Source organism: Theropithecus gelada, chromosome 9, assembly GCF_003255815.1.
Source record: "Theropithecus gelada isolate Dixy chromosome 9, Tgel_1.0, whole genome shotgun sequence".
NCBI classification, from domain to species: domain Eukaryota; kingdom Metazoa; phylum Chordata; class Mammalia; order Primates; family Cercopithecidae; genus Theropithecus; species Theropithecus gelada.
The window spans coordinates 58,199,137-58,215,263 of NC_037677.1; the positions used below are offsets into that span (position 1 = coordinate 58,199,137).

At 42.9% G+C, this 16,127-nt stretch overlaps 1 protein-coding gene across 2 annotated transcripts in view; it reads right to left on the reverse strand.

The window, feature by feature from the left end:
• LRMDA (leucine rich melanocyte differentiation associated) overlaps positions 1-16,127 on the reverse strand; it is a 1,136,440-nt gene that overhangs the window by 774,960 nt on the left and 345,353 nt on the right. Inside the window, exon 1 of one of the 2 annotated variants that reach the window (XM_025397504.1) lies at positions 5,629-5,888. The exons of the other annotated variant lie outside the window; for it this stretch is intronic. Within the exon in view, the coding sequence (XP_025253289.1) occupies positions 5,629-5,675 (47 nt within the window). The 5' untranslated portion in view covers positions 5,676-5,888. Of the gene's footprint in view, positions 1-5,628; positions 5,889-16,127 lie in introns of those variants that run through there. 2 annotated transcript variants of the gene reach the window in all.

Consider the following 16,127-nt stretch of genomic DNA (forward strand, 5'->3'; position numbering starts at 1 on the left):
TAAAAATGGGACGGACAACTAGTTAGCATGTGCTTTTTCTTTTCCTCTCGCCTTCTTCTTCCTTCCTGCTTAAAACTTGGATGATATGACTGGAACTCCAGCAGTTACCTTGTATCATGAAGTATCTTAGAAAATGAAAGCCACAGCTAAGGATGTTGATACAGAAAGACAGGAGAAGCCTTGTCTCTGTTGACCTCAGGAAGCTAACACAAGAGGCTGGATCTGCTCCTTTTTGTAAAAGAAACTAAAACTCCCATTTTAAGCCACTGTTATTTTGATTTTCTTGTTTCCGAGACGAGTCTCGCTCTGTTGCCAGGCTGGAGTGGAGTGGCATGATCTCAGCTCACTGCAACCTCCGCCTCCTGGGTTCAAGCGATTCTCCTGCCTCAGCCTCCCAAGTAGCTGGGATTACAGGCGTCCACAACCTCACCCAGCTAATTTTTGTATTTTTAGTAGAGAAGGGGTTTCACCATGTTGGCCAGGATGGTCTCGATCTCTTGACCTCATGATCCACCTACCTGGTCCTCCTAAAGTGCGGGATTACAGGCGTGAGCCACCGCGCCTGGCCTTTTTGTTTGCTTGTTTGTTTGTTTTAAAGACAGTGTCTCACTCTGTAGCCTAGGCTGGAGTGCAGCTGCACAATCTTGGCTCACTGCAACTTTCACTTCCTGGGTTCAAGCGATTCTTCTGTCTCAGCCTCCTAAGTAGCTGAGACTACAAGTGTGCACCACCACGCCTGCCTAATTTTTGTATTTTTTGGAAGAGACAGGGTTTCACCATGTTGGCCAGGCTGGTCTCGAACTCCTGACCTCAAGTGATCCACTCACTCAGCTTTCCAAAGTGCTGGGATTACAGGCGCAAACCACCGTACCCACCTGTTATTTTGGTTTTCTATTACACACTACTTAAAACAGAGACCTTCAGACTTTGCTACAACATTTCTATTACTTGTGTCTGTTATAATAAAAATGTTTTGTTCCAGTATTATTTACAAAATTTAAAAGGCAAAGATGTTTAAGGGTCAAGGGGTTGGGCCCTTGAATTTGGCAATAGTATCCACAAGTCATGAGGGCAGGGGGTCTGAGGGAGACAAAGAGAAATGACAGGCCTGGCACACAAATCAACACCGTGGGTATGTCCTGACAATGAAAGGGACAGACTGGAATCCAACCAAGTTCACCAATTGCCAAAAAGATTTCTGGCCAAATAAGATTCAGGTGCCTCCTGAGATAAGCCTTAGGTGAAACATACAAAAAGTAATGGGGAAAGCACAGGCTATGCCGCCAGGCTGACGTCTCCAACCCAGGAAACACCCAGAAAGCCTGACAATGGGGAGGGAAAGCAGCAGGACTTCAGCCCCCTGCCCAGGTAGCAGGGACTCCCTGATTAAGGTGTCCCAATTAAGGGGACCCCAGAGACGGTATCAAAGAAGTACAAAACAGAATATCGAACCACCACCAAGCATGCGGAAGAGCCGGAAAAGATGGAGACACACAAGTCTATAGACCCCAGTGCACTATCAGAGAGAGCTGCAAACAGCAACATGGTGGTTAAGTCCTTGGGGACAGCACAGACAAATCTAGTTGGGGCTTCATTCACATTCTCCAAGGTGGTCATAAACACTACACTGAGAGAGACACACTGTAAAATCAATTGTGTGATTCCTCTGCCTTTCCTCACACAAAATTACTGCCAAGTCCATTTAGGATTCATCCTTGTGGACCAGGTCAAGTCACTAGGCTTTTAGTACATCCTGTGTGCCCAAAAGTAGTGTGTGTGCTATGCAAGAGATATTAAGCATAGGTCCCTATTCTTAAAGATGCTGTAACCTAAAAGGAAAATGAATTTCGCATAGATAAAAATATCTAGAGAACTGCCCTGTATGTTCAAGCATTGGATGCATATTCAAACCTTGATGTTTATGAATTCAGAGAAGAAAAACAAAATTCTTCCTGGAAAGAAGAAAAACTGCACAGAGAATATGGTCAGGAAGACACGGGTCTTCAGCCAGGCCCTGAAGAATAGATACCATCTGAATCAGAAAAAAATCAGAAAGAATATATTCCATATAGGAAAATGGCACACAATTGGTACTAAACCAACATATTTCCAATGAACAATAAAAACAGTAAAAAGAAGAAAACTAGAGAGGGGAAAGGATAATAATGGACAGTCATGAGTATTAATCTTGAAAATGAAAAGTAGAAATCAATCATTTTTTCATAGAAAAATGCATCAACAAATATTAGCTAGATACCATTTAGGTGCCGGGATACTTGTTCTGGAGCCCCAAATACCCAACTATTGGCTCCTGAACAATGGGGAGCCCCTAAAGGCTGAGCAATGGACTCTATCTACTCATCAGAATTGATGGAAACCCACACTTTTCACACCGTCCTAAATGGGAAGCTGTTATGAAGAGAAACAGCCCAGATTTTTCTAGACCTCTTCTGCTCATAACTGAAAAAAGTAATAACCAACCTGGGAGTAATGAGCCTGCCGCTTCGGCTAAGATATCTCTTTTCCAACATTTCGCATGCAGTGAAATTGAGTCCACTTTGTGTCCCCCTCACAACGTCTAGTGGGCCTTGAACACAGCGTGTGCTGTATTTGTTTGTGAATTCTACTCATTATGTAAAAAGGCCCAAGCACGGTCCAAGCTAGGGTTGGTCAGTTGTCCAAGGTGCCAGAGAATCATAACTTAAGGCTAAGTCCATGACATGTCTTCTCTGGGACGTGGTGGCAGATTTTTCACGATGTTTGATGAAATCAAGGGCGGGGTACTGGTATTTAACACAGGAAGCAGCACTGGCTTTAGGTTAATGTTTCATATCCAATAAAGAAGGCTAAATATCTATCGTTTTGATAGATTGCTATAAATGAAACATTAGTGGGGCTCTTAAATACCTTGTTTCAGGTCTTCATTATCCGAAATTAATCTTGAGCAGAATATCACACCTAGTGTGGACTCCATTAAGTAGCCAGTTAGATAACACAGGCTATGCTTTATCTAATAAGGACAGAATCAGGAATGAATCTAACAGCACAATTTTACCACCCCTGCAGCCCAAGAGCATTGCAAGCCAGAGTGGTAGAGAAAGTTTTCCAGAAATTCTCAAATATAGTCATCATGTCCCTGCAGGAGGACAGCTTCACAGTCTCTTCTCAAAAGCAGCCTGGTGACCATGCTCAGTGTTCACTGTGGCATTACCACAGGGTGGAGACTGGTGAGGTCTTACATCTCCACCCTGGGCCCACCTGGGAATTGGGTGAGCTTTGCTGCCTCCACACCCCTTCAAGGACTTCCACAGAACCATTAGTTTTGGTGAAAGTTTATCTGGAATTGTCTTCTGCCAACTTCTCTCATTATGCAGGACACCAAAAGCTCAAAATAGCATAAATTCAGAAGACAGGGAAGTAGAGGAGCACAAAGCTCACATACAACCCATCAGCTGAGCTAAAAGCAAGTTGAGGAAAACAAATTCTCATCTCTAAGAATGCAGAGAATGCAAATCTCCAATAATCTCCAGGAACCCACACAGTTGCATGCCACATGCATGTTACAGAGGCTCCTGTGTGTCCACGCCTCACACCCACAAGCAGCGACTGACGTGAACTTTACCATTACAGAAGGCGCATGGGGAATCTGGCTAGAGAAGACTGTGATCCTTTAACCTCCACATTCAACACGGCAAGTAAAGACTACCCGAAGACCCTACAAAACCTATTTGCTACAATATGGATGATTTTAGAATCATCCTAGCTCGAAATTCCTCCAGCAGGCAAGTTTCTCCAAAATGAAACAAGTATTTCACTCCAGTATACCATTATCATGCATTTCTATATCTAAATATGTTTCTTCCTTTGAGACTTTTGACCCACTTGAATTTCAGCATTATCTACCTTTCTTTTCCTTCTTTTTTTTTTTTAGACAGAGTCTGGCTCTGTCTCCCAGGCTGGAGTGCAGTCGCGCAATCTTGGCTCACTGAAAGCTCCGCCTCCTGGGTTCACACCATTCTCCTGCCTCAGCCTCCCAAGTAGCTGGGACTACAGGTGCCCGCCACTATGCCCAGCTAATTTTTTGTATTTTTAGTAGAGACGGGGTTCCACCGTGTTAGCCAGGATGGTCTCGATCTCCTGACCTTGTAATCCGCCCGCCTCAGCCTCCCAAAGTGCTGGGATTACAGGCATGAGCCGTCGCGCCTGGCCAGCATTATCTACCTTTCTTAACCAAGTAACCATTCACAGTAATCATGGTTAATGTGTACACACCAGGTACTCTTTTACATGCTTTGCTTTGTATATACTAATTCAATCATCCTAACAACACTGTAAGATAACTACTGTTACTATCCCTATTTTATAGGTGAGAAAACAAGCTCAGGGAGGCAATTAGCGCTCTTACCTGCAGTCACATTGGGTCATTAAGTGGAAGATCTGGGATCTGAACTGAGCCATCTGGCTCCACCACTCCTGCTTTTAATCCCAACACTATAATGGATTGGTTTCACTTGTTCACTCCAGAGTTTAATAATATGAACCCAGACACATAATCTAGAGTGTAATGGTAAGAAAAATCAAGTGTCCTTGGCCACATTTCTCTCCCATTCCTTCCACCTCATTCCCTATTTTCAGCATTCAGCAATTAGGTATTTCTTCTGCCCTGCTGAAATATGTTTTTGACATAAAAATGGCCATAAGATATTCCAGCAAATACAGAAGTGACCCAAACCAGGCAATGTATTGTTTATTTTGACCATGAGGGCATATCCTTAAGCTTGACATCTTGACTGGTTTGGGGCATTTCGCTTGATTGAAAGAAATGGAGAAGATGAACATTTATTGAGCACTTGCTCACCATGTCCCAAGTAATGTGCCTGGTGCTCTCACCTAGCTTGCTCTGTTTAATATCAAAAGCAAACCCACCCAAGGTAACTAATGAAATCCCATTTTTAGAGACAAAGAAACAGACTCAAAAAGGTTAATACTTACTGATCACAGTCAAGGAGACGCACTTTGGAGGGATGGCACGTGGATTCCAGCCAAAACCTCATCTAAAGCTGAGGCTATTTCTACAACAGCATGCTAGGTACTAGATAACCTATCCTATAAAACCAGAAACCATTCTCAGACCTTTTTTTTTTTTTTTTTTTTTTTTTTTTTTTGCCTCTGAGCAGTAAGTCTTTATAGATTTACTGGTTGTTAAATGCTACTGACTCTAGCTAATTCCCAAATTAACTAGATTCCTTTTGGAGCTTGTAAAATGTGCTACACATTCAACTTCCGAATTTAGCATGCAAGATGATGACCACAGCAGTAAGAATGGTGCAACTTTCTTGTTAGAACAATGGATGCCTAAAAGCCTCCTTTTAATTTCTACCTTCTTTTACGAGGACTATGTGATCGAGGACACACCTAGGATACTGCATATTAATTTCAACACAGCTAATACCCAAAATGTCCCACCAATTTACTCTTCACTGACAATGTTAAAAGAAAATGATTTATGCAGATCAATCATCTCGCTCATCAAGTCCTACCCTGACAGCCAGCCTTCATCATTGCTATTTAAAAGGCACTGCTGACAGAAAAGACCGACTCTTTGATTAAGGGCCCTGTCTGGCTAACCTTTTATTTGAAGAATGATTGCCGCTGAGTGACAAATACTTTTCCATTCATTTCAAGGCAAAGATATTGACATTCAAATTCTTGATGGCTACACTAAGCAGATGCCACTGTTGGCAAGAGGCATGAGAGCAACAGCAGGTACTCCACAGCTCTGGGGGCAAGGGAAAAAGAATAAAACTAAAACACATGTACGCCGGCGCTGGCTAAAGGCTCTCAACAAGTAAAAGTTGCGGGTCTCTCAGCCAGATCCTTTCTTCAACAGTCAGCAAAAGGCATCTGCTTGCAGTTTCGCCCCAGTCTCCTTCTCACAAGTGCCTGGCTTTATGTTGACGCTATTTGGAACTGCATGGGCAGCGAGGACTAGAAGTCAAAAGGAGCTCAGAACATGCCGTTCCTAACCCAAGGGAAAAACATCTCTGTCCAGAATCGCAGCATCCGGGCCAACCTCGGGTTGAAAGTACTGGCCTCCTTTCCGCTTCACGGGACCTTAAGTGATTAAATATAAAGTGGAAGAAGCTGGTGAAAACTCGCCTATAAAAAACAAAACAGAAATATTCCATCCCATCTGCTAAAAAGAAAGAAGAAAAAATAATAGTAAAAGGAAGAGGTAAGATTGACAACTAGAGTTAGCAAAAAAGACAAACCGAGCTTACTTTTAAAAGGTGGTTTTTTAAATTCATTTCAGGTGAATTTAGACCTTGGTCCACATCACACACACACACACACACACACACACACCCCATTGCATTCATATCCTCACAGCAGGATTATTCTGCTTGTTTTTATTTCTTAAATGCAAAATATTACCTTAAAGGAAAGTGAGAAAATTATGGATTAAGGAAGGCTATTTGTGACAAAGGCCATCACAAAGCCTCAAGATTAATCATTTCCAGGAACAAAATGAAAATGCCTCAGTGGGTCATCAACAATTCCTTTTAAATCTTGCTGAGATGCGATGTTGGGTCTTACATGCTTCACAAAGGAAAGGGTATCCAAAAAGCTGTAGTTGTGATCCTCGAACACATTCCCCACAGAGGGAGAGGCAGGAGATAGCCAAGACACAGCCAGAACCTTCTCCCCATCACCCCAGGGCCAAACAGGTGACCAGGGCTTCAGAGAGACAGAAAACCTGCGTGTGAATCCAATCTCTACTACTCATCAGCTGGGGGATTTGAAACAAGTTACTTTACCACCTCAATCCTCTGTGAGCTCATCTGCAAAATGGGAGTGGTGAGATTGACTTCGCAGAATTAGTTATGAATCTTAAAGAACAGAAATTAAATAAACCAACTTTCCCTTACCTAAACCTCTTTTTTTCCTCCTTTCTTCTCCTCTTCTCCTCTTTGCTCACTAGTTTGCATGTGAATCGAATCATCCATGAGGGGTATCAGCAAAAAGATTTACAGTTATAGCCCTGCTTCCCCTCACTGTGTTACAATGAGAACAAATAAGATAATGTTCACATTAAAGCACTTTATAAATCTTAAATCAATACAGAAATGTTTGCTGTTGTTATTGTTGTTCTCCACAAACGGTATACTCTAACTCATTTTGATCTTTTTCCTTATTTATTTCTCCCATCTATATTTCTCATGGTGAATAATAAATCAATAACCAATTAATTAATCAATAATCATAATATCACCTCCATTCCTGAGAACTACTAGTGGTTGTTTCTGCAGCTGTCTAAAAGGAGTGCCTGGGAGAAATGATGTTTCTTCTATAACAAAAATGTATTGGAGGTTATTATGAGCCAGGCATTGAGACAAGGAGGTGAATGAAAAATGCAAAATTCAGTCAAGTGGAGCAAACAGACAAATAAAGAAATGATTTCAATATTGCTGCACCATATAAGTTAAATACAAAGGCCAATGAGGAGGTCAATGAGGAAAGGTATGACTACCTGGGGCAATCAGAAAAGATTCTCCCACAGTGATATCAAGGCAAGTCCTCAAAAGGTGGAAAAGAAAGAGTGGGTCACTTTGGAGAAGGAGGATGCCAGGTGCAAAGACATGGAGGCTCGAGACAGATCACCATGCTCTGGCAGAAACAAGGGGGAAGTTCCAATCATACTAAAGAGTTAAGACTTATTCCTTTAGGTAATGGCAAGTTTGAGCTTGAAATTGCTATCGTATAGCCTGTGGTTTAAAACACACCCCTGACGAAAGGCTGGACACAACAACCTTTGCTAGGTACCCACTCTGCTAGCAACTGGAGACACAGAGATGAGCAAGACTATCCTGACACACTCCCAGGAGGGGGAGCCGGGGAGACTCGCCTGCTCTCAAGCAACCTCTGAGCAGCTGCCCAATGAGGGGCAATGAGACCCCACTGGTCCTAGCACCTGTGCCTTCTTGTTTGGCCTCAGAACCTGCGTGTCATCCCCAGTCTGTTGGAGTGGGTTCCTGCTTTTTTGCTTGACCCTGCTCTTGCATTTCTATGGACTCTAATGTCAACTATGGATAGCTCACTTTCACCTTCAGAGCCATGTCCTCCACCTATTGCTATCCTTCTTTGACCTGCAGTGATCCTGTGGTCTCCCTGATGGCTCCTGAAAGCATCTCTATCAGCGGGGAGATCTCTGTTCCAGGTCTCTATCCCTTAATCTTGATACTGTACGCAAAGTATGAGTGTAAACATGTGTTCACCAAATCCTGTTTCACTCTCCTTCTCCTGGGCACACAGATGGTAACATTTGACATTCTCCCTTACAGTTAGTTTGAGTTCTAGTCAATATAGCAAAAAAGCGACGTGAGTAACTCCCAGGCCTGGTGTTAAAAACATCACAATACAGATCTCCCATACTAGCTACTATAGCCATGACAATAAACGCAGTAACTTAAAACAACAGAAATGTATTATTTCACTTTTATGGGTACAAGAAATCTAAAATCTAGTGTCAGTAGGGTCACATCCCCTCCAAAGGCCCTAGGGGAGAATCTCTCCCTGCCTCTTCCAGTTCCTGGTGGCTCCTGCTTCACCATCTTGCCGCAGCATCACTCCAGTCTCTTCCTATCTTCACATGGCCTTCTTCCCTCTGGGTGTCTCTGTGTCTAGGTCTCCTTCTCCTTTGTCTTACAAAGTCACCCGTTTTTGGATCTAGGGCCCACTCTAAATCCAGTATGATTTCATCTCGAGATCCTTAAGTAACTGTATCTGCAAAGAATCTATTTCCAAATCAGGTCACACTCTTAGGTTCCAGGTGGACATAAATTTGTGGGGGTAGGGGTTCACTATTCAATTCACTCTCCCTCCCATGCAACCTTGGAGGTCTCATGATTCAGATGGTACAGCCACAAGATGCCAGAGCCTTCATCCAGCCAGATCCCTGAGTGACTACAAGAAGCCAGGCTCCCTCAACACCAACCCTCACTAGGCCTATAAGGTGAGCAAGAAACGAAGCCTTGTGGTGTTAAGCCACTGAGATTTCAGGGTTAATTTGTTACAACAGCAGAGCCTAGCCTGGCTTGGCTACCACTCCAAGCATGATGCCCTAGCTCTGCAATTCCAATACTGTTTATGGGCCCAGGGCTAGCATGCAGTGTTTTTATTTGGCTTCAATTTCTGCTCAAAAGCCCTTTTAGGTTGCTCTTGCTGAATGTCCCAGGAATTTCTCCCAGAGCTTTGCTTGGCTTGGACTTGATTTTGGGAGGTTTCTTGTTTTTCCTGGGTAGTGTAATTAGGCTTTTGCTGATAATATCACTGTTTTCTCTACTGGTCCCAGAGGAGAATGTGGTGGCCAATGGTAGTTATTTCTTGCTTTTATTGGGGTGGGAGAGAGGGGCAAAAGGGGTCAAATATGAATGTTTTCTAGCTGAATTCATCCAAAACTGAAATGAGAAAAACAGTAGCTAGTGTCCCTTTCTTACAGAAGTGAAAAGCGCACAAGATTTTAGAGTCAGTCATGTTGACTTGGGTAAAAATTTCTCAGCTCTGCAAACTTAATAGCTATGATACTTTAAAACATTATTTATCACAGAACCCTAGCTCTCCTACCTTTACCAAAAAAAGGCTTAATACCACCTATTCCAGAGGCTGGCTAGGAGGATGAAATGATACCAGACATACATTTAGCTGGGTGCTCTGATCATAGTCATTCCCAGATAAATGTGAACTTCCCTTATTCCCACAGATAGACCAACTTATTCCTACTTGGATCCCTTCCCTTCTGGCTCAAGGTAATAGCTAAGTTCTTGTGAAACCATGACCTTCAGCACTGGTCTCAACCATCTCCAAGGCAGAAAGTATCTTCTGCCTTTTCTCTAGTTCATCCTTTTAGATGCTGCTAGTCTATTCCTTGGAAATAGTGACAAGATAGTGAATAATCTGACTAATCAGGTGAGTGTTGCTCTTAAATATTTCATGAGAGTTTATTTTGATTTTCCAATTTGGTTGAAAGTTCTCTAAAGGTAAGGGCTATGTCTGATCCTACTTCTATAAACCCCAGAGCTGGCAGCACCATGCCAAGTTGACCACAGGTGCCTCCCCCATCCTCACTGATTGACTACAGAGAAAGCAGAGGATGAAAAGTTTCCATGATTAAGACAGGATCTGGCCTCCAATAACACGGATGTTCACGATTAACGGGCAAGTATCAGTTAGCTAGGAATACTCACAGAGCAGAGGGAAGGTGGCAGAAGTTGAAATACTTAAGAAATAGATGGACAAGGCCAGGCATGGTTGCGCTTGTCTGTAATCCCAGCATTTTAGGAGGATGAAGTGGGCCGATCACTTGAGGCCAGGAGTTCAAGATCATCTTGGCCAACATGGTGGAACCCCGTCTCTACTAAAAATACAAAATTAGCCAGGCATGGTGGCGTGCACCTGTAGTCCCACCTACTTGGGAGGCTGAGGTGGGAGAATCACCAGAACCCGGGAGGCAGAGGTTGCAGTGAGCCGAGATCACGCCACTGCACTCCAGCCTAGATGACAGAGTGAGACCCTGTCTGAAAGAAAGAAAGAAAGATAGAAAGAAAGAAAGAAAGAAAGAAAGAAAGAAAGAAAGAAAGAAAGAGAGAGAGAAAGAAAGAGAGAGAAAGAAAGAGATGGACAAGAAGGAAGATTCATCTCTACTCTGGGGCTAGGGTGGATCTCCTCAGAAATAAATCAGATTATAATGTGTTTACTGTTCCCCCCCCCACCACTGGACCAGCTAAACTTACTCTTATAATTGCGTGAATATATAAATTATATATTATACATCATATAGCATATATGTGCATTATATATAACTATGCACTATCTGTGTAATGTATAAATATATATTTATAGCACCTGCTTTGTGCTGGACACTATCCTATATATTAAGTCACATAGGCTTCATCATGACCACAACATGGGTTCTACTGTTACCACCATCTTACAAGGAGGAAACAAACCCAGAGAAACTTGCCCCAAATCACAGACCTAGTGAGTAGCAAGACCAGGATTCAGATCCCAGCAGCCTGGCTAAGGCCAGCACTCTTAACCGCTAGACCACAATGCCTCTCAAGTGGGAGGTGGGAGTGAAGTGAAAAAGCAAGTCCCTGGTCAGGAGGGTACCCAGCAGAGATGGCTCACACACCTAAACAGATTCTGAAGACACAGCCCTCCAACAAAAGCAGCTTGCTGCAGGAGCAGGAGACTGCTCTGCCAGGCACAGATGCAGTGGGACAGCTCTCTCTGAGAAAAGAGCTAGTGGCAACCCACGTTAGCGATAACAGGAGCCAAACTGAAGCAGCCCCTAAAAGGTTACCTTTGGTCTGAGATGGGACCAACTCACAATTAACACCCTGAATAGCAGTGGTATGTGATGGCCCAGGGATACACAGCTCTGGCAGATTGAAGACAAAGGAAATGGAAGGGGCTGGGGGGAGGTTCCAGAAAGCCTTGTTGGGTCTGCTTTGAGCTTCACATCTTTCATGTTCAAACTGCTGGGGGCAAGAGACAGCCAACTTTCCCACCAGCCCTGCACAGCTCGGCAGGCTGTACCCTGCACTTGTTTACCATCACTGAATAAATCATTTCCGTCTCCCCCAGCCTTGGCTCTGCTCTCTTACAAACAGAGTAAACCGGGCTCCCCATTCAAGGTTGCCATCAAAAGCAGAGGGCACCAGCTTTCCCTCCCCGGCTCTGCAGCCCTCATGGGCAATGCCCCCTCCTCCCTCCTTAAGCATATCGGAATGAGCAATATTTGACTGTTGATTCTTTCATCTCTGCAGCTTTGAAAACCTCAAACGTCATATCGGATCTACAACAAAGAGCGGGGACTTCAGGGGTTGACAGCACGGCCATAATTAAAGACAACCATCAGTGAGCTGCCATGTTAAACAATGCCACGTTATAGCTGCTCCAAAACCAACTGTTTACCTTTCAGACATTGCTGTGGAAAGGTTTAAACAGGTGCGGTTTAAATTGTTTTCATAAAAGATATGCAAACAGGAGATAGGAACTTCTCTCTAAGCCACGGTAAAATGTACAGCGTGCAATTCCCTTGCTAATAGTGTCCAGTTGATTTACTCAGGGGAAACAATCTCTGGTAATTGATATGAATATGAATCCCAAAATAGCATTGAAAATATTACAGGGATACAGCCAAACATGGAATGGGAAATAATCCCCAAATTTCCATCTTACTTTCCTTCTGGCCCATGAAACTCAGTTTCCCCCTTTGTAAAATAAGAAGGTTGCATTTCAAGCTTATGTTGGCGTGCAGAACTCTTTTTCCAAATCAAGTCCAATAAATAGAACAGGAAAACCTAGTGGTTTCTGAGAGTGGATCAGGGGCCCTTCTTCCTCCAGTATGCCTCCAGATGATTTCTAGAACCTTGCGAACTACTGGACTGAATCATCTCTGTGAGTTCTTCCAGGACCCAAATTCTCAAGTTCTTGAGAAAAAAAAAGCAGCAACAGCAGCAGTTGTAAAAGGCTTTCTCCATCATTGGTCCTCAATGCTCAATGCTTTCCTCAGTATTCAGCATCTAAGCGGCACTGAATGAATGTATTTCTGAGTTGATCAATAATAAAGGAAGTTGTAAAAAGCTTCTTCTCTGCTTCTCCTTGAGTTTGGGGTAAGGCTAATTAATATCAATAGGAAAGGGAAAGAGGCAGATATTAAAGCAAATTATAGCAGCCTCATGGTTTGCAAACTAAACTCCTCAAGCTGGGTATTCATAGCAGGCTCAGTGTCCTGGCCCCCAGGTCTGAGGCAAACAGAGGAGTGTGCTCTCCACACTTTTCTTCTGCCTCAGAATCTTAAGCCAGCATCCCCAAGGCCTGCACTTGTCATGTTTCCAGGTCTACCTCTACGCTGGAGATCTCTGGAGGTTTTGGAGCTCCTTGAAAGTAAGACTGTGCAAAGACAGCCAGGAACATTGCTACCTTGGACAATGCCATGAGAATTGAGGTGGGAACAAGAAGACTGCTCTGTGGAGCCACCAAGAGACCCCTTTGGAGTAGCTCAAACAGAGACTCCTCAGTGGGATGTGGGAGGTTTCCCCACACACAAGAGCTGCTTACATCCTCATTACATATGACTCACACATGGTGGGGGGACCACTGGGCCAGGATCAGACTGACTGTGGTTAAGGCCCCACATGGGACATCATGACTCATTATGTTGACCACTGGTGGAATTTTCCAATACCTGAGGATATAACACTGTTAGAATCAATGCAATAAGCTGTCACTCATTTCTTTGCAAGCTGAAAACCTATTTATAAGAGGAAGCCGGGCACAGTTGTGCATGCCTGTAGTCCCAGCTACTGGAGAGGCTGAGGCAGGAGGATTCCTTGAGCTCAGGAGTTTGAGGCTGTAGTATGCTGTGACTGCACCTATGAATAGCTGTTACACTCCAGCCTGGGCAAAATAGCAAGACCCCATCAAAACAAAACCAAAAAAAAAAAAAAAAACCAGATTTATAAGAGGGAAATCTCCAGTGCTTGTTTGAGTCAGACTAAAAGAATTGTAAAGGCTAAATCTGACCTCTTCCTATAAAAATAACATGGAGAATCCCTGTGTGGACAGGCCTAACCTTCTTGATAGGCCCCTCTCAGTAAGGCCCCACAAAATCCACAGTGGAAGAACAAACCACTTCTATGAAGGAAAAGTTGATAGCCAGTTGGTTTCAATTGTCTAGGACAGAGCTAAGTGAAGGTAGATAAACCACTTCCTGACTGAGGCTAGGCCATGGGATCCTCCCCCACACCTCCCACCGCTGATGTCATTCTTGAAAGCCTTGTTTTCTTCCAGCCTGGAAAGCTCCATTTTGGAAACAATGACCCTTTATGGAGACCTTTCATCCCTGGTTAAGTTCTAAAAATCAAAGAGCCAATATGTCCAAGCTGCCCTCAAGGATCTGGGAAAACTGCCTTGGGTACATTGTTATTTAGTGGTAATATCTTCTTTAACTTGTTGGGTTGTCTTGCTGTTTTCAGAATGAAACCAGATATAAATAAAGTAAAAAAAAAAAAAAGTGTTTGAGATAGGCATACTGATCACTGGTTTATTTTTTGAGTTGAGAAGCCACACAGTTTTCCAAGCATGGTTACATTATGGTAATATGCTTTGTCATAAATCTACTACATCCTTCTGCTGGTCTATAAAACAGTCTGCTCCTCATCGTTCTCAGCTTGGCCTGCATACAAAACTTTTAACTTAAAATATCTAACAATATGTCATATCTACCAGATACATGACAGCTATTTCTAAGATACATAATATTATTAATTGTTTTTGAATTTAACTGAACTGTTATGAATCCAAAAAGTATAAAAATGACATTTAGCCATCAACAGTTCTTGAAACATTATATACACAAAGAAGAAATACTAACAAGTCCAACAGTACTCATAATTTCAAAATTATACCCTTTGAAGCCAAAATGACATTAAGAGAAACAAAAAGGATGTAAGAACTTAAAAATAAAAATGTAATGCTTGAAAATATTAAACTTGTCTTCAGATAAAAATTAAGTGTGAGATAAATTATTTTTTATGTTTGCAGAACTGTCAAACAATGTGCTGTCTCCTTAAACTATTTAAAGAAATAGAGCTGGAGTGTGTGGAGAGGATCTGGAAGACATAAATGACACTGAGAGGATGAGCAAGAAGACTGACTTCCATTTACTCTGATTCGCTTAGAATGTACTGCATACCCACCATGTACTCATACTATGCTGTGTATCATGGCGGATTAAAAGAATGATACAGACTAAGCCTTAAAGGAGCTTACAGACTCAATAAGGACATGAGAAACACACACGATGTGAATATAATGAAGCACAACTACCCTTGATTAAATGCCCAAATAAAAGCTCTGGTAAGTAATGCGAGCATTAGAGCAGGAAGAACTCATCATGGGCCAGGATAGTTGAGGAAGCTCCATTAAGAGCTAGAATTTCAGCTGGATCTTGAAGACTGACTCATATTCAGAAAGATATAAAGAAGGCCAGAGGGAACTGACAAGAGGGGAGGCAGAGTAAACAATGACCCAAAGACTGGAACAAATGTTACTCACTGGGCGAAGTGTGAGCTGAAATGAGTGAGTGGCCTTGCCGCAGGCCTAGACCTCAGGTGACCCACAACCCAAGGACATGGAAAACATTCATCATTCATCTGTCTCCTTCTTCCCAAATGTTTCTCACAGCCAGCTTCATTGGTGTCCCCCAGGGGCTCAGAATTCTGAGGCTCCCAGTGTCCCCTCTCACCAGACCTGCTCCACTGGACCCACACAGGAACCCCCTAGATTCACCACCATGAGTCACAAATTTCCTTCCCCAGCTCCAAGAGCTGTGCTTTCTTTAAGAACCTCAAATTGGTCAGAACTGAGAGTGGTCAATCCCTTCACCTATTTAACATATTACAATCTTCCCACTGCAGCTTCTCTGTGCTAAGCTGAGATCAGTGGTTCTCAACCAGGGATGACTTTGACCCAGAGGGACATTTGGCAATGTCTGGAGACATTTTTAGTTGTCACAAAGGGTGTGTTACTGGTACCTAGTGAGTAGAAGCCAGGGATGTTATGGGACAGTCCCCCATAAAAAACAATTTTCTGCCTAAAATGTCAACAGTGGCAAGGTCGCAGTGGAATGAATATAGACATTCACGATACTTTTTTGAACAAATTTATTTTAACAAGATGGAGAACTTTCCTTTTTCTTTTCTATTTTTCTCAAATTTTACTCACATCCATTCACTTTCAGAAGGTGTACACCCAAATTCCAAGAAGCTTCCCAGGGCAAAATAGTCTCATCCATACATCCCTGATTAATCTGCCCCCCCAACCCCACCCCTAAAAAAATAAGAATAGTGCCCTGAGAGGCGGGGCACTCTGGCTATGAAATGTGCTCCGTCCTGCAAATGAACCATATATATCTAAACCTAACTATAAATGACGGGATATTGAAAGCCAGTACATTTTGTACCTTTTGGGCCCTTCCAAAGCTAGACACACTTTAGGTACTTACATTTTAATAGGGAAGAACCTCATTACCCAAATATTTGCTATTTGAGCACTTGCAG